Source organism: Protobothrops mucrosquamatus, unplaced genomic scaffold (assembly GCF_001527695.2).
Source record: "Protobothrops mucrosquamatus isolate PMUCROS unplaced genomic scaffold, P.Mucros_1.0 scaffold266, whole genome shotgun sequence".
NCBI lineage: Eukaryota > Metazoa > Chordata > Lepidosauria > Squamata > Viperidae > Protobothrops > Protobothrops mucrosquamatus.
This window is the reverse complement of record NW_015386611.1, coordinates 306281-332638: the sequence shown is the minus strand read 5'-3', so window position 1 is coordinate 332638 and position 26358 is coordinate 306281. Positions and strand designations below refer to the sequence as shown.

General features: G+C 35.1%; 1 protein-coding gene across 1 annotated transcript in view; it reads left to right on the top strand.

The window, feature by feature from the left end:
* Positions 1 to 10574, top strand: part of GPAM (glycerol-3-phosphate acyltransferase, mitochondrial) — a 29985-nt gene extending 19411 nt beyond the window's left edge. Inside the window, exons 13-20 of the mRNA XM_015814581.1 lie at positions 1953 to 2023; positions 2585 to 2849; positions 2988 to 3130; positions 4440 to 4517; positions 6793 to 6933; positions 7877 to 8066; positions 8182 to 8240; positions 9653 to 10574. Coding sequence (XP_015670067.1) covers positions 1953 to 2023; positions 2585 to 2849; positions 2988 to 3130; positions 4440 to 4517; positions 6793 to 6933; positions 7877 to 8066; positions 8182 to 8240; positions 9653 to 9769 — 1064 coding nt within the window. The 3' untranslated portion in view covers positions 9770 to 10574. The remainder of the gene's footprint in view (positions 1 to 1952; positions 2024 to 2584; positions 2850 to 2987; positions 3131 to 4439; positions 4518 to 6792; positions 6934 to 7876; positions 8067 to 8181; positions 8241 to 9652) is intronic.
* The last annotated feature ends 15784 nt before the right edge of the window (positions 10575 to 26358 follow it).

Genomic DNA, 26358 nt, shown 5'->3' with positions numbered 1-26358 from the left:
ACCCGGAAGGCCACCGGTAGCCAATGCAGCTCGTGCAGAAGCGGCGTAACGTGGGAGTGACGAGTCCCTCCCAACACCGCCCGCGCGGCCGCAATAATAATAAAATAATAATAAAAACTGTAACACTTCTGTAGTAAAGGAAACCAGTTTTTTGGGAGGCAATGCCAAACTAGTTGGCTGAAAATATTTTGGATCTTCCTGTCTTTATTTTGAGTATATTGCTGAAGATGAAATAATTTAACTACAGTTGGTTTCTAAAATAGGGCAGGATCCTGTTCTTCTTCTAATGCGTCAGATATTACTCACAAAAGTCACTTCTTAAAGTGACAGTTTGCAGGATAACCAGCTGGGATAAACTGACTGCTGTTAGACAGCGGTTGAGGGAAAGCGAAGACTGGTCTGTCAACTGGCTTCCAACCCCTTCCCCCTTTTGCCATATGATATATGTATAACCTGTCATGGTTCCGATAGATGAAACTCATCAAAAGAACTTCAAGGCAAGAATTCTTCCTTAAAGAACATTTTATTCAGGAAACAAAGTATCGGCACTACATAGTTGAACCCAAAACTAAATTCCCTTCCCCCGGATACAAAGTAACAAATTGCAATTCCCACCCCCAATAAGCAGTCATAAATCACGTTTTCCAATTAGCCTGAAACACGGGCTTTCTCCCCTGCTCCTTAGCCCGCCAAAACGTTATCAGTTCGTCCTTGAGTTCCCATAGAACAGCGTTATTATTATGGCTAGCTGAGCTCAAGCATTCATCCCAACCCCCCTTCTGACTTAGTTTCTAACAAGAGGACAAAGCATGTTAAAAGCAAAGCGGAAATGACTGCAATTTTCATCAGTTGTCAGAGCGGGAACATCCAATCAATAAATGTGTTTCTTTGACTATTGGCACTATTGTACATCTTTTGAGAACGAAATCAAATTATGCCCAAATTCTGTCTTGTGGTTTTTTGCTTTTTTTTTTATGGAATGCTCGTTCTTCAGTGTAGATAACAAGCTTCTAGCAGTAAGAACTTTGTCTGGTTAAGAAACCTCTGTTTATTTGTTTATAGGAATTTATATACTGCCCAATTCAAACAATTCCAGGCAGTTTATACAGTGAAAACACATCACATCAACAATAGAACTACAGTACAGTAAATCATCTGCTATTCAAGTGATAATTGCTGGTTGCTTATAAAATTATTAGAAAACCACTAAAATCAATCACAAATGGCTAGTTAAATAACACAATACTATCTTTGGATCCATGTCTGTCGGAGATAATGCTGAGAATAGGCTGGCCAATTCCACCTAGAATGATTTCCTTCTCAATAACAATATGCTACTTACATATCCATCTACGCATTATCATGAAAATTAAACTCCCTTTTTTCTTTTCTCTCTGCCTCTCCCCCCCCCATTCTATCATAATCTTAATAACCATTGTCTATATCTCTTGAGTAAGCCGATGTCTGCTAAAACACTTCAACAGCCCCATGAACTTAAGTATACACCATTGCTCTCTTACTCTAGAGCAATGGGGCTTTCCATACCACTCTTCAGTCTCTCAGAGATCCATTTGATTCTCCAGTCATACATGGTTGCTGCCTCCATTCCCTACCATAAGGCCACCTTTTCCTACTGTCCTCAGAGTTGACAGCCAAACTTTGCTCTCTGTTTTTACCTCTACTCTTCATTTCCACTCTTCACTCTTTCAGAGTGCCAGGTATTTTAATATTGCAATGGATTAAAATAATACATTTTTGTGTACTAAAAATTAATGTTTATTTTTGATCAATAGATAGGTTTTTGTGCTGCCTTATTGAAAATGGAATATCTTTCTGTATAATCATAATTCTTAATTCAGCTATGACTGGCATTTTGTAAATGTTGCTTTCTGAGCCCTTCAGTTGCAATCCAAAGTGCCAGTATAGTTTTATTCTGTTTTGTTTGCCTTTAGCTGCTAACAAATCATGTGCTGTGATGTCAACACACATTGTTGCCTGTTTGCTGCTCTACCGACACAGACAGGTAAGGCTGCTATGCTTCTGCATTCACTGAATAAATTTGCAAAGTGCCAACAATGCTTAAAACATGTTCTAAGCTTTCATTTTTCCTATTTTATCTTACTTATTTAGTTTGTTGAGGAATAGGGTGCATTCATAAGCTATGTGTAAACTGACTTTGTTAATTTTTTATTCCTGTTCTCAAAAGGAAGGAACCTACACTTATTTAGAGACATCCCTTATCTAGCTCTAAGCTACACTGCATCTTGTCTGCCCCCCCTTCCCCCCCCCCGAATGTACCATCTCCTTCCTGGGAAACTGCTGGTTCATTGTAATACATCACACCAGCTTCCCTATGGGAGCACCATCTGTCACACAAACCAACAAAATATTAGATCCCCGTCCCCGCAATATGTTGTTTCAGGCCATGATTCTTAAGTATCATAAATGTGGTTTCAGTATTGCCTAGGATTTACCCTCATTCCTTTGGAATTATTCTAACCAATCCTACTTAGCATTTCTTAACCTTGTATAGGGCTTGTATAATTGGAGAGCTATCACTTATTGACGTCAATACTTTGTCTAGGGAATTGATCTTTCTAAGCTGGTGGAAGATTTCTTCTCCATGAAGGAGGAGGTCTTGGCTCGGGACTATGACTTGGGATTTTCAGGGAATTCTGAAGATGTTGTCATGCACGCTATCCATTTGTTGGGAAACTGTATCACTATCACAAACACCAGTCGGAATAATGAGTTCTTCATCACTCCCAACACATCTGTTCCTGCTGTCTTTGAACTCAGCTTTTATAGCAATGGGATACTGCATGTCTTCTTCAAAGAGGCTGTCATCGGTACGTCCTAGAACTGTCCTTACTCTGATGCCTGAAATGCTCTGCCCAATGTTGCTGTTAACTGTTTAAGAGGTTGAGTTTGACATATCATGCAGTAATTTAGGAATACGTTTGAATATATCTTTTCTTTTGCTTCAGCATGTAGTCTTCATGCTTTGCTGAATAAAAGGCATAAAAATGGTATCAGTGGGATTCTGCCCAATGTGATTAGTCAAGAACAACTGGTCCGAAAAGCTGCCAGCCTCTGTTATTTGCTGTGTTATGAAGGAACTGTTTCATTGGTAAGTGTTTGGGTGCAGATTTGTTTGGCGCATATTCTGTTGCTACCACCATATCGTTTGTATTATGCTACAGTATTATGGATCAAATGGAGATGTACTGGAGTTTTTAAAAAGAGGAAATGAAGAAGGGAAGAGAAGCATGTAGCTGCAAGCAGTATCAGTTTCCCACATGCTTTACATACAGAAGTAGCAGGCAAGCTCTCTCTGTGTGTATATCATACACACACACACACACACACACACACACACACACACACACACACACACAATGTCCAAAATGTGACCAGAAAAAGGAACATTGTTGACAAAGGCAATAAATATAGAACAATTTATTTTACAGCTTAACCATTTTAAATGCCATTTAAATGAAGCTAGAAAATATTTCAAAGCATTTTTTTTCTCATTTTCAATCCGGGCTGTCTCATTTTTACATACAGTTATTATATATAAAATGTACATCCTTTAAAATAAAATGCTTATAATAATAAATACGATTCTTTAGATTTGATAATGATTGTGTTGTATTCTGAATTCAGTACTGTTGCTTCCTGTGTTACATGGAGAATCACCTAATGTTTTTTTTTTGTTTTTTTAAATAACATCCTGATCAAACTATGGGTTATTAATTCCTAGTAGAGGAAGTGTTCAATGAATGATCTTCCAGCAGTCACTGGGCAGTTAAGACCCAATGGTATACTAAGTTAAAAACTAATCTACCTCTCCATTAGAATTTCGATTTTTGTGGAACAAGCTCTAATTTGAAGTGTAAAGGATATGTGGAGCATTAAAGCTAATAGTGTAACACAAGGCAGATTGGAATAAGCTGTGTAAAACAATATACAGCACTAATTGAAATAATAGGGAATGACACACATTGAGATAAGTATGGCTAATAATTTTTCAACCTTCTAAAATAGCTTTTGGGAAAACGTTGACAAAGAAATTCTTAAATATGGGAGAAAGGGAGGTTCTTTCCAGTTCTGTAATTGTTTATTTTCCTGCTTTCAGTTTTCAGTTATGTTGGAATTAAAATAAATGCATTACCTGTGTTTCCTCTGAAATAGAAAAATAAAGAAAAAATTACAAGCACTCTTGCAAGTACATGATCTACACATTTATCTTACTGCCTGTTCCAGAAAAATAATTACTATTGACTTGAAGTAACTGCAGAGGAAATTAATATTTCCATTTTTTGAAATTATCTTTTCTTATAAGAATTGTTGTTCATTTTATGCAAGAGTATTCAATTAATAGAAATAGTATATTGAGAGAGAATTGTCATGAGGTTCTAATTTGTTTTCCTGTTCAGCCCTGTCAGCTTTTATGTCAAGTGTGCCATGAAGCAATTGAACAGTTCATACAATATGGACTTCTTTTAGTAGCAGAGGTAAGATGTTGATGATGTGTTTTATGTATCTAGATAATTATTTTGGATAGTTAACTATGCTATTTGGCAACTTTTTATACTCATTTCACTGCAGAAAATCCTTTGAAAATTATTCTTCAGACCAAAATAACTTTTGATACTTAGTTTTGTATATATAATTTTATTTTACTCAAGAAGATCAATGCTAACAAAGTAATATAATATAAAGGAATTAAAAAAATGAAGAAATAAAAGAGCAAAAAAATGCAAGGAAATAAACAAAGTTGAAGAACAATAGAAAAGAAAATATAAAGTGCTTCTAGTATTCTTTGCAGCAGTTATAAATATAAACAGATAAGACAAGATAAGATGAGATAAGATAAGATAAGATAAGATGTTCTGGCTTCAATTGAATGTTGATCTTTAAAATCCTCTGTATCAAAGTATGTATTCAGATTCAAACTTTTTAAGCTTTTTACACGTCCACCAAACATGATAAAAGATCCCTTCATGTTGTTCACATTTCCAATATACATTTGAAGTTCCTTTATACATTTTAGATAATTATTCTATTATCATATACCAATGATACATGATTTTATAAAAAATATCTTGGCGATCATAACACAACATTAACCACATATTTCCCCAATGATCCATTGGTATACTGTAACCAAATTTCTGAGGCCAGTTTATTATGCATTCTTTAATCTGTTCTTTAGTTTCAAATTTCAACAAAAGATTGTATATTTTAGCAATTATATGTTCATCTCCAGTGCACAATTACATGTCCCTTTTTGAATCTTACCGATTTGTTTCTATTAACAATTATTTGTGCTTTCTGAGAAGTTTAAATTGACTTTACTCATTTAATAAAATAATCTTGAAGGTTCATATATTCCAGAAAACAAAACAAAAAAATACAGTTCAAATTGTCAAGGCCTTCTTTGCACCTAAAATAAAAATAATTTTTGGTAGTTAGAATGTTCAGCATTCTACTATTTTTAGTAGAAGTACTGCTCACTAATTAATATGTATTAATAGTTACATAAATATCAGCATATATTTGCAAGGAATGAAAAATTTAGTTGGCTGTTAAATCTACAGTGTCACTCCCCTCCAACATGCTTGTTGGATTCAGCAGGAGCTGAATGAAATTTGATGAAATTTGGAACTGAATATAGGTTTGTATCTTGTGGTTTTCAAAAAAAACCCTATTCTTAAAGAGATCTTAGTTAAGTTCCACGTAGGTACCATTTTCTTTTTTTTCAAACTGCTTAATTATATTTTCAGTATGAAGAAATATTATTATATATTAGACTAAGAATGTGTATGCATGCGTGTATGTTTATTTCTGTGTACAGATCGATAGATTCATCTATGACCTAATAAGACAACTAACAATACAACAATAAAAATGTAGTAGTTAGTCAGAAAACTAGAAGCAACTAAAATAATTTTGGGAAAAAATAAAAAGCTTAGCCAAAAACAATTAACCTGGATAAATCCACAACAAGTTTTTAAAAAAGCATATATGAACTCAATGTTCCTGATTTCCAAGTATTAATTATATAGATTCAAATTTAAAGCATTCCTGTGCAGTACAGAATTTTCCAGGAGATAAAACCATCAAACTAAGAAAGTCAGACACAAATGTTTCTATTTGTGCAAATTGCTTTAGAGGAAATTATTTAAAATTCTGGAATTGTAAAAAGTCTTAAAACGCCTCAGGCATTTTTATAATTTAACACATGAAATATACTGGAAGAATGTTTCTATAGTAATGAAGTTGAATTGTTTCCATTTCTATGAAATTCAGTGGCAAGGACTTTCTGCAAACTGATGTTTCTAGTGATAGGTAACACCTAGATTTTAATATTAAGGAGAGTGTCTTTAGCAATCAGCTTTATTTTCAGTGTAAAGCAGTGTTTCTCTACCTTGACAATTTTAAGGCATGTGGACTTCAACTCCCAGAATTCCACAGCCAGCATTGCTGGTTGTGGAATTCTGGGAGTTGAAGTCCACATGCCTTAAAATTGTCAAGGTTGAGAAACACTGGTGTAAAGCATAACAGTGAGAATAATGCAAGCCAATCTTTGTAATTAATTGTGCAATGTTAATCCAACATCTTTGGTTTATAAATGAGACACATGATTTCTTTGGAAATGAATACTTGGATCTTCCTTTGCTGAAATGACTATAGAAAAACTTTGGTGGTTATCCTAAAATCAAAAGCAGTATTCACAATGGAAAAAAAAACCCCATGATTCTTACACTTCTATTTTTCTATTCTAAGCAGGAAGAACAGGAGGATATTAGTTCTAGCCTTACAGAGCAAAACTGGGAAAAGAATATTCCAGAACGGTTGTCCTGGAGGAGTGATGAGGAGGATGAAGACAGCGACTTTGGTGAAGAACAACGGGATTGCTACTTGAAGGTACTAAGTAGATTTGTAGGACCAACTCCTTTGTGTGTGTGTGTGTGTGTGTGTGTGTGTTTGTGTGCATACTTTTTACATAGCATAGATTAAAAGAAAAAAATGCAAGAAATGAAAAAGTGCAATGAAATGAAAAGAAAAAAAATTATAAATATACAAATTTGTATTTTCAGTGTCATATTTATATCAGTACATAATTTTATACAAATTTTCTCTTAAACTATGACACACTATAAATAATACCAATTATCACATTCTCTCCCAAGCGTTTATTTCAACTTGTAGAGAGTTCTTAAGGGTTTCACATTCACAGCTGTTCAGAAGTTTTCTGTTTGAAAACATACAACTATCAGACTCCTTATTGAAAATCAAATAATGTCTTTGGATCAGCTAATTTTGGTTCTTGTTTAGACAACTGAGATTGTTTCTAAGAAATAAGCCCAGATTTTTTTTGCAGCAGATTTTGAGATTCTGTGATTGCCACGTGTTGCTGAATTACAGCTTCTAGCAATGCTACAATTGTTCTAATCATAACTGGGTGAACAATCCAGAAAAAAACAGTAAAGCAGTAATGGAGATTTAGTTAATTTTCCCTTAAAAAAAAAGCTCTTGCTTTATGTGTCCATGAATTGATTAGATGCTGGCACAGGACAAACAAAAAATAAGACAAACAAATAGAAATAAACAAGAAAGTCACAAAGCAAACCATGTTTTCTGTTTATATCTTGTGCTAAACCATAGATACACTAAAGAAGCCAACAACAAACTCTAGTTTTAAACAATAGCTTACCACCTAAGGTGAACCATAATTTATTCCCTAGCCTGCCTTCCTCCAACTGATAATGCCTGGTTTTAGTGTGTGGATTTAGCACTATGTACATATATTGTTGCATGATCCTCTTTGTGATTGTTGTTGTTTTTATTATTCTGCTTGTCTTACTAGGTGAGCCAGTCATTGGAGCACCAGCAATATATCTCCTTCCTGCAGAAGCTTCTAGGGCCATTACTGGAGGCATATAGTTCAGCCGCCATCTTCATCCATAATTTCAATGGACCTGTCAGGGAGACAGAATGTCTTCAAAAATTACACAAATATTTAATATCAAGAACAGAAAAGAATGTTGCAGTGTACGGTATGTCAGATAGTTATTTCTGTAGAAGTATTAGCTTTCTGATTTAATTATATTGTTTTAGACAGCGGCTTTTTTAAATCTGTAAATTAACAATATAATATTATTATATTCACAGCTGAGAGTGCCACCTATTGTCTTGCAAAAAATGCAATTAAAGTGTTTAAAGACATGGGGGTAAGTCTAGATATTTATTGCTTCACAGTAATTATAGCAAACCACAGTAATTATAGCAAACATTAGCCTTAGCATGTAATCTTTTGTATGTATGTAATATATAGTATGTAATGTTATTTACATGTGTAATATAATGTATGTGATCAACTTTACATATTTGTTGTTTAGTGTGTGTGTGTGTATGTATGTGTGTGTGTGTATATATATAGTCTCTCTCTCTGTGTGTGTGTGTGTGTGTGTATGTTGTTTTATCAACAAGAATAAAATGGAAAAACAGAAAAACATCCAATATTTGTTGGTTAGTTCCTAATGTCTTCATTCTTAATCTGAGATTACAGTGTAAAATGATCAAAATAACAAAGGGCAGCAATCTTTTCAGGTAGTAAACATCATCACATCTGTAGTATCGGTTCCTCTAAAATAAACCACCCCAAAGTTTGGCAGCATTTGAGAAATTTGAAATTTTCCTGAGCTCTTGCATGATCTTACATAGGAGTGCCTACTGTCTTGTGAGCTCATGCAGGAACACTAACTTCTCATTAAATGTGATGAACTTGTAACACTTTGTCCATTTCATTTTTTAAAATTAATTTTGAAGACATGTAGACACATGTTGCTGTAACCATCATGTTCCAACCTCTGTACTCTTGTTAATTCAAGAAATTAACTCAAATTATCTAAATTATACTAAATGAAATTATTACTGTGTCTCTGAATATGTTTGTTAGATTAAGTGGCCACGTATTTGGAAAATATTCAGCAATTAATTAACAGGATAAAAAAAATGAAATGTTTTATTTTTGAATGATAGAATGTAGAAAACTTTTAAAAACATATAGCTAAATGTAACATACACTGATAACTTGTTAGAATAAGGGTTTGTTTATCCGATATTGTCTCTGGTTACAACTTCTTTTGCTATTTCAGTCAGGCCAAGAATAGGATCCAATCTGAGTCAGTCACTGGGACCAAAGGTTTATCCTTCCAAGCTTTCGGGCTTGTGCTGAAGCCCATCATCAGGGATCTTTTCTCTCTCCAGAATGTTATATTCACATTCCAGAATATGACCTGTTCTGTAGAGACAGAGGTTCCCTGATGATGGGCTCCAGCACAAGCCCGAAAGCTTGGAAGGTTAAACCTTGGGTCTCGGTGACCGACTCAGATTGGATCCTGCAGTATTATCCTGGGACACGTATCTTTTCCTTCATTTGCAAGGCCAAGAACAGCTCACAGTTTTCTGATTTACTTTGACCAAGAGCTGATATTTTGGCCCTAAAATTGAACAAAAGTTTTAGTTTTCCAGAATCGTTGATTGTCTATGTTACCTATATATAGAATCAATGCATATTATGATTGTTAATAAATATGCAATGTGCCTAGAAGTTACTATGAAAAATCTGTTTTCCTTGCAGGTATTTAAGGAGACAAAACAGAAGAGAGAGAGTATTTTAGAACTAAGCAGTACTTTTCTACCTCATTGTAATCGGCAAAAACTATTGGAATTTATTCTGAGTTTTATTGTGCTTTAGAATATCTCTCAACTTCTCCTAGCAGACTTGGACGATGCAATGCAAAGCTTCAGGGTTTGGTTCTGCTTCCATAGTATCAGTAGTGCCATTTTTGGCAAGGCCTTATCTGACCCAAGCCATAAGAAGACAAGTGCCTTCTTACATATGCACATATGGGACTACAATATTTAGAATTCAAACACATTGCTACCATCCAGCATGTTCAATCAATGTTTGCACAATCCCCTGAGTTTTTCCATAAATTTGATCAAGTATTACGGTTTTTACCTTACAAAGTTCTATACCTACTTTAAAACTAACGACTGACAAATGTACGTATCTGCCAGATTTTAACTGCATAAAATAATTTGGATTACTATGTGAACTTTGCAAAAGCTCTGTCAGCATAACTACTTCGTTGTATTCAATATTGTAAATGAATGGTTTTTAGGAAAATTGAATGGGGGGGTTGGAACGGGCACATAATATTTTATTCTACTAATAGTATGGTAACAGTAGACAAAAAGAGCAAAGTAATTATCAGGATCTCATTAAAATTAGTTGAACAGCAAACAACCTGCACAAAGTATGATCCAAATAGCAAAATACGAGTATAAAAATGTATCAATCTTTCTCCCATATAAGAATTAAAAATTCATAAATTGATGTGCTAAAGAAATAGATGAAATAAATTTGTCCTAAAAGCTTTTCCTGATGAGCATTTAATCCAAAATTTTAGCACTCATGTTTTCCTTGCAAGCACTTGGAACTCAGATGTAACTCTGGCTTAAGCTGTCCCAAAAGACAGCTGGACTTCTGAAGAATTGAAGAAGCTTCTTATATGAGAAACAAAATGTTTTCAATTTCTGCCCTGGATCTCCATAGACATCTGGCTTAAGCTCTGCAAATTCATGAAATAACCTAACACATACATTATCTCATTCTAATCTTGATTGATTTTGGATGGAGGATGCTTTGCTATCATAAAGTTTTACAAGCCATACTGCTGAAACCCATGAGTGATTTGAACTCTGAGGTTATGATGATAACATAAATTGCAAGCAATTTATTAGGTAATCTTAGAGAAAGCAATAACTTCCAAACTGGATTACAAAATGAACTCTACAGACTCATACACAGTATATCAGGAAAAGCACTAAGCAAGGCATTTATTTTTAAGAGAGAAAACATGTTGCCTTATCCCCTGAAGAAACTTTGCCACTGCAGTGTTAATAGTATTTCTCTACTTCATTTTTTTTCATTTCTTATCTGGAGTTGAGAAATAGTTTGATTATGAAAATCCATTTTTGCTTCTTTTTTTAAATACATGCCTGAGTACTATTAGCATAGTACTGTCACTCTGATACAGAGCTTCTGGACAGTTTTAATTTGGGTCAACGCCACAATTCTGGGTTTATTACACATTTGTGAAGCTTGGATTTTCTATAAATGTATCTATGAATTAGAACATTACAATGTTTTTCAGTATTATCCTGCAGTTCTGAATGACAGGAACAACTATGCATGTTTGCCATCAGGTGCTTTAAAACATTAAGATAAATAGTTGAACCAAAGTTGCATCTGATCAATAATAGCAATAGTCGGGAAACCTGACTTAATTTTTTATGGCAGGATAGCAGCTGAAATGAAGTTCACTTGTTCTATTAGTCATAGCTACATGCGGCAATTATTTTCCATTGTTGCTTGTATGAACTGTTCATTAAACCTGAATGTATTTTCAATAGCAATTTCTAATGACTGATGATGGCTTCCAATTAAGGTCAGATAATAGGTGCTTGTAAATAAATAACTTCCTGTAGTTTCACTGTAGTTCAGTAAACATCCATTGTATTAATAGAATTAAGATTGTGTATTAATAAAATAGAGCCAAGCAATATATTATAAATGACATTTTGCTCATTTTAATTAAAATGTTGTGTCTAATTTAAAGAAATGAGGGACTTGGAATTAGTTTGGACAATAGAAAATAATTGCTAGTTGTCATTTCGTGAGGGTAACTTATTACATTATTAAAATGTTCTTTAGCTGGTAGCAGTGTTCATTTGAATTGAAGAGATATGCAATATATTGTAACTACTAATATGAAAATATGGTTTAAGTGTCATAAGCAGAGAGACTTTGCATGTGCAGAAATGTCAGTCTGGGAATGTTGTTTAGGGGCAGAGGACTGTGGCATGGATGTAGCATGCACCTAGCAATGCACCTAGCTTGGCTTTTCCATGAAGGTAAAGTACAGAGCTCTTTACTGCAAAGCTGCTAAATAGAATGCTGCTTTTTTAGGGTATTATTTTCAAATCTCATGTTCATTTAATCTACATTTTCAATTCTAAAAAAAATTATGACTTCTAATTTTGGTTCTAGAAGAGCCAAAATACATACTGAAATGCATTACATTGACAGCTTAACTGAAATTAATATGGTAATCTAAAGGACAACATTCTATGTATATTTGATGTTGTGTAGAATGAATAAAGTTATTTTTCAGGTCTCTAATAATTTTCTAAGATTACACAATGGTTAACAATACTAATATGTTATATCCTTAAGCAAACATAATTTACCCAATTGTTTCCCTGTATATTTCTTTTTAAAAATAACTGGCATAATATTTTCATAAATGATTGGGATAGAATTGCAAAAAAAACACCAAAACCACCTTGTAGGTGGTCTCTATTTTTACTTGTGAAACCAGATAAAGTCTCAAAAATTTTTAACACTACTTTTTCCCTTTATAACATTTCCTTTGTCTCTTATGTAAGAAGCACAGCTGCACAGTCATTGTATTTTAATAAATAATTGAAACTGTTTTGGTGTTATGTGACTAAGTCTTTAGAGAGTAGAAAAAATATGATTATTCCCTACCAGGGATGTTTTCTGTGTCTTGTCTAAACTTGAAAGAGCTGATGATAGATAATCTGTTAGAGAAATTGCTCTTTTACAGTAGGAAAGTATTAAATCTATCCAAAGGCACGATGCTTTCTACAACACTGCTCAGTGATAGTTTTTAGCTAATAGAAAGTTGATCTTAATCTTCAGGTATAAGCCCTAAATGGCCAAGAATTTAGGGCAGGTTATGGTCATTGGTAACAATATGACTTAATAGCAGATCGTGCACCTTACAATCCTTTTCTAACTGCTTCCCATATGTCTATAGGACTAGATCTTCACTGACCAATTTAGCACTAAATTGTCAGTCTTAAGTCTATGGAATAGTTTGGATGGTAGTTCATGAATTAGTCTGTTTGGTAGTTGAACAATAGTTCACGAATTAGTTTATTTAAGTCACACCAACCCAAAAGAGTTAAAAAGTGTCAGAAAATTAAAGAAACATGATATACTTCTTCAGTGTAGGTAAAGAAAGAAGGCCGATTTGAAAGCTTTAGAACTTTGGCCTCACAATGTCATCATGTTGAAAATTGGCCTAGAAAATTAAAGTATGCTGCATATTTCTGTGGAAGAAGCAATGCCCCACCATTCTTTCTGGAGGTTTTCAAACAGAAGGTGTATAGTCACTTCTATAGGGTGTTCAGTGGAGTCCAGTTTTGAGCAAGAGGTTTGAATGAGATGATTATAAGGTTTCTTCTGACTTATAATCTGTATTAAGGAGATTGATACTGTCAGTCCAGTGAGTCTAACCTTGAAAAACAAAACAAAAACGTATTTTGAAAGTCAGTTCTTATTTAGGGTAAAATTAGTGCTCAGATTGAGCTTTATATTATGTAATTGCTTTTGCAAAACTCTTGAGGATGCATCCAAGTTTTGGAGTGTCATACAAAAACTGTAAGTAGCTTGCTGTGGAAAATTTCCTTGGTCTTTTCACCATACTATTTTTGGATTACATTTGTACGTATCATGATCACATATAAGCCACAAGAAAATCTTTGAGGGAAAAATTGCTTAGTTAAATCTATTGCCCTGAAAGTTCTGTGATTAAGCATAAACCATAATTTTCTTCATTCTGTTCCAACTGGAAAAATGCTTGTTCATCAATAACTGATTTGGATTTGGAAGCCTTTGGCTACATCCATCAAGTTGTAATTAATTGGAGAAAAGAAACTTAAGCAATAATGAAAAGACTATTACTGGCTATGTGTGTGTCAAGCTTAATTTTTATTGATAGTAGCTGTACTGCTAGGTTCCTTTCTATGTAAATCTCTAGCGTTTTGTAAAATCATTGGTAGCCAAATTAAAATATTTGTTCAGTCTTTGTGAAATGCAATTTGTCTCATAACACCATTCTATTAACCAGGATTGTGTTTGGTTTCTCATTGAAGGAAATATGGAAGTAGCATTATCACACTGGAACTTTTATTCTGGGAAGCCTCAAAAATTGCACAATATTGAAAACTGATTATTTGCAAACTACATTAGGCTGGGTGAAGTATGTTTTATACTGTCTATCCAGCAAACACCCCATGAAGAGTTTATAAAAGTAACACAGAAGTACTACAAAATAATAAAAAAATGAATAGAACTGATAATATTTTTTTAAAAGTTGGCAGAAATTGATAGAATCATTACAGGCCTGCCAAAGGTAAAGGTTATCTGAATATATGTTGTCAAGCTGGACATATAAAGGACCACTGTAGAGTGGTAGCCCCAGAAAAAAGCTCTCAAGATGATAACTGTTGGGAAAGGACATGTGAGAATTATCTGCCTTCAAATAGAGTGGAAATCAGCGTGAAAAATTGTTCCTAGGCTGGAATTGAAGGCTCAAAGATGCTATTTCCAATGAACAATTTCACTGCTCATTACATTTAATAGACTGTTTAGATTGCCTTCAGTGGTTCTATATAAAGGCTGTTAGGCTGTCTATATCCATATAGACATATTTGTCCTTTAAAGTTATTAAAAGGTATCTTTCTCTTTGACACTGGGAGTGCATGAGGGATATGTGAAATACTAAATATGTGATCACACCTGCAAGCATGCAAGCTTATACATGCTAATTTAAACAAAGGTTAAGCTGAGCATTTCTTACCTTGTCATGCTTTCTTTTGAAGTATGAGCAAGAGTGAAAATCATGTTCATTGATTAGATGTTCAGATTGTAATGGTTCTCAAAGTGTAAGGAGGCGTTTCCAATGGAAACATTCATATCACACTCGTCAACGACACCCAATGAGTTGAAAGGATTAGTTGGAGACATCACCATTTCCCAGGTGATATCTAGTTGGGTCTCCTTTCATGTCCCAAGCAGGAGCTGGAGTGAATGACAGCAGCTCATCCCATCCCAGGGCAGCACTCTAGTCTTGAACACTGGCTTGCTGCTTGTCACAACCACGCAAGCCATGCTCCTTAATGGAAATATTGAGGCCCTTTGAAAGAATGTGATGCGAGCATATACAGTTTTCAGTGCCTATAGAAGTTTTGAGTTACTGATCAAAGCCGCACATGCCTCCCAAGTCATGGAATTGGCCTTTACAAAACCATCACTATTATTTTCATTTTGATAGAACAGGAAATTATAAACCTATAAGCAATCATCAAATTTAGTGACTATATTTAAATAATTTCTACAATCGGTAAAATTTAGGGCCATATATTCAAACCAACAAGTTTCCTAATATTATGAACGATGCTTTATCAACATTTCAAGTTGCAGGGAAATTATGAAAGCACATTTCCCTGAAAGCTCTTATATTTTTTGCTCTTTATATTGAGATGTTAGAAGCAGGTAAACAAAAAAAGTAAGGGAGAACTTATCTAGCACTGAGGACAATGAAAACTTTTAAGGAATATATAATAAGTAGTTATAATCCTGACTGAGAGCTTGTGAGTTATGTGTAATCACCAGGCAAGAACTGAAGCTGGTTGACATTCATTGTTGGTCCACCAACTGAACAATGCAAGTTAGAATTGCTGGCCTCTTGCCAGCTACGAAGGGCAAGTATGAGAATGTCATTGCCTAATTGGAAGTAGCCCCAAACTACTTCGTAAGGAAGAGCTTAGACCTTCCAACAGGGTTCCCACACTGCCTATTTAAGAATTGAGGAAGAACTTCCCTCCATCGCTATTAGACTGCATAAGAAACTAGAAAGCCTTCAAGTTTCCCATCTTGCCAAACTTTATTTTCTTCGTCACACAGGTAGGAATCAATGGTTAAACTTTTGTTACCTGTTTTCCAAATGTATTCCCTACCACTTTGGAGAGAACTTAGATTTTGGAATACAGAAAATACTAGAGATTGGCTTTTTGAAGGGATGCAATTAAAGATGGTATTGTAGTGCAATCATCCAAATTTTTTATTTTGGTATTATTATAATGGCCAACATCCATTTATCATGAAAACATCAGTGGGAAGAGATACAAAGGGAGCAGATTAGTATCTCATAATATAAGCTTTAGACAGTTAAAGCTAAGTTGATGAAAGGAGCAAGTGATTTAAACAAATGAAAGTGTCTTTTAATGGTGTGTCCCTTCTCTTTGTTCATAGGGTTGTCTTTCTATAACAGGTGTTATGCCATTTACTGTATGAATCACCACCAACCTCTTGTAAAACATATGGAAAGACAATGCCTGTCATTTTTCAAAGTCACAGGAGAAGATTATACTTCTCATTAAGCTTAGTGGCTGATTTCAAAATTGGAACTATTATCTTTTCTTCATAGAACATGCACTCTATTATTAGATGAAAGCAGACAGAAAGTTGGATTGCCAACACTGGTGTAGAGGAGATACAAGGTTGTTTCTTTGTAAGCTTTGAATATGTAAAGAATGACACCCAATGAGATGCAAAATAACTTGTTCTTGAAGAGAGATCACTGGCTGTCCATTAGCGTGTCTGCAAATGTTAATGTATATTTCTCAGCAAGGTTTATTTATTATAGGCCATGCTTTTCGTGTGTCTCCATTATAGTAATATGTTGATTGCCTGAATTTCTTATCCTTCTCATTTTTGTGATTTGTATCTGAACCCAGCTACGTGTATAGCAGCCTTCCCCAATCTGGAGTGGCTAAAGGATTATGGAAATTGAAGTCTAGAACATCTGAAATGCTCCAGTGAGGAGGAATGCTATAAAATATCCCAAGTTTCAAAATTGGGAAACATTACACATGGCTGAATTATTAATTTTTCAATGCAAATTAAATAATAATAATGAACTGTTCAATGCTGAATGCTCTGGATGACTTTTCTATGTATACTTTTATTTAGTTGCTATACCTTAACTGAATCACATTGCTTGCCTGAAATTTTAACATATACAGCTTTATGCTGCACATAGTTCGTTTTACCTTATGGCATATTCCAGATTCTTTAAGACATTTGGAAAAGTTGCTTTCTTTAGTGCTGACAATGAAATATACACCCCAAAGTTCCTTAATGAAGAATGTGCAGACAGCATAAAATCATTTACTGAATAATTACAGCCTTTTAAATTAATCAGCAAAGTGTCCTTCTACCTAGAGGACTATATTGTTGCTTTAGTTCTTAAATTTAACAGAACTGTACTTGTAATTTCTCTGTACTCTATCAGGAATCAAATATATTTGTAGATTAGAAAAATTAATCAGATAACCAGCTAGAATTTTGTAAAGCNAGCATAAAATCATTTACTGAATAATTACAGCCTTTTAAATTAATCAGCAAAGTGTCCTTCTACCTAGAGGACTATATTGTTGCTTTAGTTCTTAAATTTAACAGAACTGTACTTGTAATTTCTCTGTACTCTATCAGGAATCAAATATATTTGTAGATTAGAAAAATTAATCAGATAACCAGCTAGAATTTTGTAAAGCTTTTTAGCCTTTTTCTATCTCCACTTAATATCACTTGAAGTAATTTAATTCATTATTTTTATCTAATGCTTCACGAGGTTAATATTTTTGTTGATTTGCACTTGCTTTCATTGTGATAATCTTATCCTGTTGTTTGTTCATTTGAATTGGGAAATTTAAAGGGACACAGAACAGAGGAACATAACTATGTAAATTAGGGGTGTCAAACTCACAACGTCACGTGATGTGTCACGACGTATTGTGACTCTCCATTGCTGGCAATGGGGTGAGCACGGTTTCGGCATGACGCATCCGGCCCGCAGGCTGGCAGTTTGACACCCCTAATATAGATCTATGAAGAAAACTTGCTTACTGGTACTAAAATTGATTTACTTACAACTATAAGATTAATATTATGTATGAATATCGTGTAGAATAGAAAATTTTCATAACATAATTTACTCTCTAAATATGTTTTAAACTTGTTAGTAACTTGAAAGATGGTCAATAGTCTTCGAGCAGATTAAAAGTAACATAGCAAGCCATCATCACCAAGATGGTAGGAACTTTTCTTTCTCAGTCCGATGATCTGCCGATTTTACTGCCAAAGCTGGTTCCTTGACAGTAGTGCTCCCTGGATTTGAATGGAATGATCCAAGATACCTTTCAGATGGTCCACCTGGACAGAGGAGTCTTAAAGTTTCCAGTTCCCTCTGGGAGTGGTCAGAAAGTCATGGGCATCCATCTTTCCTCTCAGCAGTTCATTTTCTTAAGTGTGCCTGGGTTTCAAAGCTTTTGTTTTATTTTGCTTTTTATCTTTAAAAGTTGACCTGCTGATTTATTTTAGCCTCCTGCTGGACTTTATCTGTTTTTTTCTCTTTCCCTTTGATTTATGTTGTTGTTCTGAATAGCCTTTGCTTTTTCATAAGGAAAACATGGCGGGTTCTGGGGTAGTGAAAATGTTTTTCATTTGATTTACATTTATATTGGATTTCACTAAAGGGTTTCTGCATTTTATTAATATGTAAAATGTTTGGAGCTTATTTTTTTAATTCTTCTTTTAATTTTGGATCAAAATATCCAGAAAATATCTTCATTGATTTGAACTGGATTGCCAAGTAAAAAAGCAGAATCTGTTTAGTAAATACTTAGCAGTTTGTTATCTCCTTGAAAATTTGTGGCCACTGGGCTTAAAATCATTGCATTAATTTTTAATTCTATGGTTTACTTTTTAACACCCAGACTCAGAGTAATTTATATGATTTCTCCTCCCAGTAAACTATGTTAAGTTAAATGTTAGTTTAATCCAAGATCATTTAGTGAGTGTTATGACTGAAAGGATAGTTTAACCTTTGTTTCCCTGTTTTTAGACCAACTAGGAGTTTAAAACAAATGCAAATGATATGATGCTGTACAGTAACTGTGTATATGCATGGCCACATACAAACACTGAATCAGTAACCCAAGTATTGTTACACTTAACACTGTATCACTCATAGATACTGACTCTCATAAATCCGATTGTCAGAAATGTTAGCTATCTTTCTGGCCAAGAGTTTACAATCTTACTTCTGTAAGGCCTGACTTGGGCAATCTCTACAAAAATTAGCTAGTTTTTAGCAATAGCTGTGGCTTGTAGAAATTGATTGATATCGCCATATTGTTTCAGGTTTAGTTTTTTGTATTTAAATGGTCCACCTGTTTATTATTGGTTTGGGAAATAAATAAATAAATAAATAAATAAATAAATAAATAAATAAATAAATAAATAAATAATCAGAGCCTTAAAAAGAACAAAATAGGCAACTTTTTTAGATTATTAAAAATCTCACCTTTAGTATTTTTATAACTAACTCAAGACAGCAAACATATCTAATACTCCTTTCTTCTCCTAGTTTCCTCAACCAACAGTCCTGTGAGATCAATTGGACTGGGAGAGAGTGACTAGTGTAAAGTCACCCAGCTGATTTTCATGCCTAAGGTGGGACTAGAACTCATAGTCTCCTGGTTTCTAGCCTGGTGATTAACCACTACGTCAGTAAAATAGTTCAAGTGACATATTACTACAAGCTTTTGAGGGTATGACATGTAGAGCTAATGCGAAAAAGTGATAATGCTGAAAAGAAAGTGATTTGTGCCTTTTTCATTTAACACAGGTAGTTCATCTGCTATAATGATATATTAGCCACAAATAAGTTATTAGAATTTCAGAGCAAGACAAATGCTAATGGATATGTTGGAAATTTTGTCCATTTTCTTCAGCAACTAAAAGTTTAGTTACAGCAATGTACTACAAGATTTTCTTACATTTTATTAAGACTTCTATGCCTGTCTTTATTAAGAAATCTTAATAAAATTCTGTAGCAGATTTTATCATTACGTTTCTGGTTCAAAGGTGCTGAAAATTATTATTAAACAGAAAATGACATACAAAATTCTGATTATATAATAGCTTTTAGGGAACATTTAACATCTTATGAGAATAGTAAAAAAGAGTCAGGGCTTCTAAAAAAGCATAAAGTGAATTAGAAACTGCACATTATCTTTGAGCAGTGGTTCTCAATCTTTTCTTCATCATGGTCCCCCTTTTAATACCTTTTGTGGCCATGGACCATGGCCACAGACCACCAAAACCTAACTCAAGATTTAAAGCACTAGATTGCATCAAATATTTATGGACCCCCTGTGATGACATCAACACCCCCCCCCGGGGTCCATGGACCACAATGAATGACCACTGTTTTTTAGGATTCCTTTTAAAGGATAAATCCTGTCACAGATGGGAAGTGGTGGAAGAGCTACCAAAGTGGTAAGAATGAGATCATGGTTTAGGAAGCTTAAAGAGTAGGGTGAGAGATTTGGGAAATGGAGCAGGCTGAGGGAATTTGAAGCCTAAGAAATAAAAATGTGAACATGCAACTGAGTTTTCAGTAATAAACCACTTTACAATCAACCTAGTTGAGTTGCTTGTTCACATAGTTTTGAAACACAGCTTTCCACTTTTATTGTACATTTTCTACAACCAAGAAACTTTCTGGAAATGCATTGCTGATACTTTTAACTCAGTTTTATTTTCACCACAAGATGGCATTGCAAGTACATGCTCAGCCATGGTTCTAGCTTCTGTAAAACAGGAGCAGCCCTAGACAAAAAAAATGCCCACGTTATCTTATTGGTAAAATTCCTTTTTTGAAAAAGTGTGTCCTTTTTTTTCTTGCCTTTCTTGCCTTTCTTAATTTTGTCAGATATGTCATTAAGTAGAAGACAAGAGGAAACAAACCCCTCTTGAAACATTAACATTTGTGGAATAAACACTATAACAACCATGCAACTGTCAGCTTGCACTAGATTTCACTGTACAAGTCAGGAGATAAAAAGTGTTACAGTAAAACTAAATTTTGATTCTTTTCCTTCTTTTTCTTTATTTAAGTTCAAGGCTCTTAACCAAATATTTTAATCTCTGTCCTCTGCGCACAGACTTGTAGTATTGTCTGTGTTGTTGAGTTTATTCTAGTTCTCAAAGACATAATACTTACATTCCTATAATTCCAATTTTAATAAATATGTTGTCCTACAGGGTTTGTGCTCATAGCTCTCTCTCTCTTTCTCTCTCATCTATCTGCTGCATTTTTTTGCTCCTTGTCAGAAAATGTACAATAAAAGTGGAAAGCTGTGTTTCAAAACTATGTGAACAAGCAACTCAGCTAGAAAGAAAGGAAACGGTTGTATCCATGTTCATGATGAGGCCTAAGAATGTTTTGGTAGCCAGAGACTGCATTTCTTTCTTTCTTTCTTTCTTTCTTTCTTTCTTTCTTTCTTTCTTTCTTTCTTTCTTTCTTTCTTTTCACCTTTATTTGTACAATTCAAGGCAGCCTACATAGTCCTGCCTCTTCAAATCTTCCCCACAACAACCACAACCACAACCCTTACTTAATCACTAAGTGACTGACTGGCTCAAAGTCAATAGGCAGCTTTGTGCTTAAGGGAAGAGAAGAGCTGAAATTTAATATTTGCTCAGAACCACTGTTGTACCAGTTAGGGCTGGAGTTTTTCCATTTTTTAAAAAAGGGATTGAAGAGATTTTCTATGGGTTTTTGTTTTTGATTGATTAAATCTAGAGCTTATGCGATACTACAATATATAAGGTTGCAAAGTGTATCAACTCCACAGTTTCAGGATACATCACCAATATAAATAAACAAATGTACAGGTACACACACACACACAAACAAACAACACAGGCGCGCGCACACACACAAACAAATTTTTATTTGAATAATTATTGTACTTGTACTTGTGCAATGGCAAATGGAGCTGGACTAACCATGAAGAAAACAAAATGTAATTAGTGAGTAGCAGTGAGGTACATTTGGATGGTTGCGGACCAAATATCATCCATTTTCATAGTATTTTTTTCTAAAATTTCTCCATATTAAGCTTGAGAAGGAGGTAAAGCTATATGCTGACCACAAGAACGTACAGAATTTCTTGCTTTGTGAAGGGAAGTATTTAGTGAAAAAAAAAGAATGTAAGAAGGAGCAAAGTCATGAAATTCAAACCCAACTCTGAATTTAGCAAGTCAATTTCCTTTCCCTTTCCCTTTCCCTTTCCTTCCCTTCCCTTCCCTTCCCTTCCCTTTCCTTCCCTTCCCTTCCCTTCCCTTCCCTTCCCTTTCCTTTCCCTTTTCTGTCTAATGGACCCCATTAATTTCCCAACCCCAATATTCAGGAAAACAACAAGGTTTTCAAGGCCTTCCAGAATATCAGCAAGTCAGGGCCAGATCTCAAGATCAAAGACACCAAGGACTAGATCAGTGATGGCGAACCTTTTAGAGACTGAGTGCCCAAACCACAACCCAAAACCCACTTATTTATTGCAAAGTGCCAGGGCCACATCAGCATTGTGGTGCCCTCAGGGGGAGCATGGAGGCTTGGCCCATTGGGTGGGCGTGGCCCACTGGGTGGGCATAGCTGCAGTTGTCATGGCAGACTGGGTGGGCGTGGCTGAGGTGGGTACGGCCACCTCGATGTTGCTCATGGGATGCCTGTGGGGGCTGGGCAGGGTTGGGGGAGATCCAGGGGGTCTCTGGTGGGTGGGATGGTAGGCAGGAAGCCCAGCATAGATGGGGGGAGGCACACAATCCTAGCTGGGACTGGGGAGCCATGGTGCCAATGGGGATCCGGCTTTCTCACCCCGGGGTGGCCTTTGGCTTGCTGGGCGTGGGCGTGCTCTACCACCTCTACTCGAGCTTGCTAACTGGCTGCTTTGCTTCCTTTGTGCTGGGTGAGGCTGCCGCTCCGGGTGGCAGCGGTGGCCTAATGGACCTGCGCAAGCTGCTGGCAGTAGCAGTGCATGTGCCCACAGAGAGGGCTCTGAGTTCTGCCTCTGGCACGTGTGCCATAGGTTCGCCACCACTGGACAAGATGCAGGCAGCTCTGCTTAGGATTTAGTAAATATAACAGCATCCGGAGACATTCAGATTTCCAGGAACTGGAGTGATTGTTTCCAATGGAGAACTATTGAACAGTGATGGTTCTTAAATGGAACTTGAACCAAATATGTCAATCTCCAACAAGAACACTGTTGCCATGCAAGAAACCTTGCATATATCCTCTGTTCTTCTGTACCTTCAGCCCACATGGTCTAGGGCTGGCAGGAGGTCCAGATCTAGTTCCTCATTTTCTAAGACCTGATCAAGCTCTTGTATGGAGCTGAAGTTTGCAGCTTAAAACAAACATCAATGCTAGAACAAACACAATCACAGCATTTGAGATGTACCTTGGATATGGATAAAATATCTGCCACAGTTATAACTGAATTGGGAATTTATAGAATTGTTCTTTGTCTAAAATAAGAACATATAATGACTGCTCCAAAATTAATGCTATGGAAACGAACAAATTCCCAAAATTATATCTCTTAGAGCGGGCAAGTAAAACTCGCATGACGTCACGTGACGTCATGCAATGTATCGGGACTTTTGCCCCATTGCCGGCAAAGGGGTGGGCGTGGTTTTGGCGTGATGCATCCGGCCCGCGGGCCGGCAGTTTGACATGCCTGTCTTAGAACAAACAAAATCTCAATTATATTAAAGACCTCTTTAATTGTACAATTGACAAATTACATTAGGAGTTGTGGTCTACCTGTCTCTTATACAACTAAGCTAAAAGAACAAGCTAAAAAGATTGCTGCACCAAGAATCGTGCATATAGGAGCACAAAAAAATTATAGCCATTCTCAGTAAGATTGGGACATTGTAAAGGATGAGCTACTAGAAACATACTTTTCAAATTGCCAAATATCTAAACACAAAAATGCATAAACATCTTGGGGTGATATTTACATCCTGAGATAGTCAGCCATTTCTAAATATCTATATTGTATTCAGCTACTCAAATATGTGCAAGATTTGTGAGATTTGTAAGATATGTAAGATTTAACCAAGTTCCTTTTAATCAATGCACTTACATTTGTGGAGCTCCAGAGATAGAAGATATAATACATATATTATTTTATTGTCAATTAAGAGACCGATATTGTGGACTACATATTAGACAAACTACCTATTGGGACACTTATATTAAAATAACATATTTCATGTATGATCGGAATTCAAGAAATCACATATAACACGGCCCTTTGTTTAAATAAAACAAGCTATTCCCCAAAGCGCCTGAAGGCAGGACAAGAAGCAATGGATGGAAACTAATCAAGGAAAGAAGCAACCTAGAACTAAGGAGAAACTTCCTAACAGTTAGAACAATTAACCAGTGGAACAACCTGCCTCCAGAAGTGGTGAATGCTCCAACACTGGAAGTTTTTAAGAAGGGTTTCGTGCCTGAGCAGGGGGTTGAACTAGATGACCTCCAAGGTCCCTTATTATTATTATTATTATTATTATTATTATTATTATTATTATTATTATTATTATTATTATTATTATTATTATTATTATTATTTCAATTGACACTACATACATGGCCTAATGGGATAGATTGTAGGGGTGACATGGAAATATTATTTATTCTTTTTATTTAATCTGTTTCCTTTATTCCATTTTTACATAGATTTTATTAATGTTCTACATTTACATTCTGTATTTTGAAATGGCCTATTGGGTAATCAACAATAAACTTTAAAAAGTTCCAATAGTTCTTTTTCTCATGATTCTTCTTGATTTAAATGTTTCTTGATCATTTCTGCCATAAGTGCCTGATAGCTAATCTCACCTTGTGGCTGGTATTCGCCCAGGGGATTCTAAGCAGCTTCCTCCATCATTGACTCTGGCATCTCAGGGGTCTGGTGTTCCTGAAGACGGACACTGTGGCAGCAAAGGACACCTTTTTAGTTCCCATTAAATGAAATTTCATGATGGATAGGATCCTTCACCTTTGATTTGGAACTTTAAGGAAGAATTCTGTTCTGATTGAGTCTTTTGACTTTCGTATCTGGGGCTACCCACGGTAGTAAGAAACAATGATACCTGGGCTCCTAGCTAAGCAAGTCACGCTGGGAAGAATCTTAACAACAATATGTTGTTGACAATGTCTGAGTTTTGTATAGTTCTGTTTGGGGATATTGTGCTGTGAAATTCCAGATGTTCATTATTTGGGCTTTTTTTTTAATGATTCATGACTTTTAATATGTAAGCTGCTTAGAATCCTTGGAGTCATGTTGCCTCTAAAGTCTATTAAAATGAATAATAAACAAACAAGTAAGACTTGTCTCCTGAGTAAGTTGCTAAATAGATTATAATGATACTGTAGATACTGTAGATACTGACAACTTGATAATGCATGGTAAGCACACAGTAGGACTTTGCTCATCTTTTGAAAGAGATGCTTCACAATATGTAGGAATACATATGAAGCACCTCAGTTCAAATAATTTAAACAGCTACCTCTTTTTCCAGGTCCATATGTGTGCTTCATAACAAATGACTAATTGCTTTCTTTGTGCTTGTGTAAGCAATGACATACTACTTTTGAATTATTTGTACTATTCCACTACCATGCTAATATTTTTTCTCGTATTCTTCATTCTCTGCCTTTAGTTTTTCATTGGTTTCATTTTGACTTTTAATTTATTCCTTGATCCTGCTTATTGATTGACTGCTATGAATTTCTGTTTGAGCTGGTTTACTGGCTTATCCTATGGCTCCTTGTTGCTAGCTCAAATGAGATGGCTGCCCACAGTCCAGTCATAACTAATGCTGTGCTATGTGTTCTTGTACAGCTGTTCTATCCATGTTCTTATAAAGCTGGAGCACCACAATGAGAAATATGATATCTCTAAGGAATAAACTGATGTGTTACTGGGAAAGGCTGAATGATAAGCATCCCTGTTCACATTTGATTAAATCAAGACTAACAACATTATGTTTCCTAAAGCTATTGTCATGGTTATAAAATGTATTTTTTCATTTTTTTACGGGAAAATACTGCTCAAGCATAAATAGAATGTCCTGTATAAAGAAGGATGGTGTTTGCTTTTATTGTAGTTGTGAATCTGCTAGCTTTGAAATATGGCCTGGACACAGAGAAAACCACTAGAATACACTTTTGTTAGAACTGAAAGCTGAAATTTTTATGCAAAGATTACAAAAGACCAGATAATGAAACACCTTGAGACAAATCACTGAGTTAATATATTACAATGTGTTTTTTTCCACACACTGTGATCTCTATTAAGTCTGTCACTTTCTCTTTCCATCTGATCATGGATAAAATAGACGTTAGATAGATAGAGGTATATATATTAAATGATACTTATTATTTCCAAGTCATTTGGCATCCTTTATCTGACAAACTATAGAAAGCCCAGCAATTAACTGAAAGTAGGATCAAGAAAAGTTGAAAAACTTTATTGTAT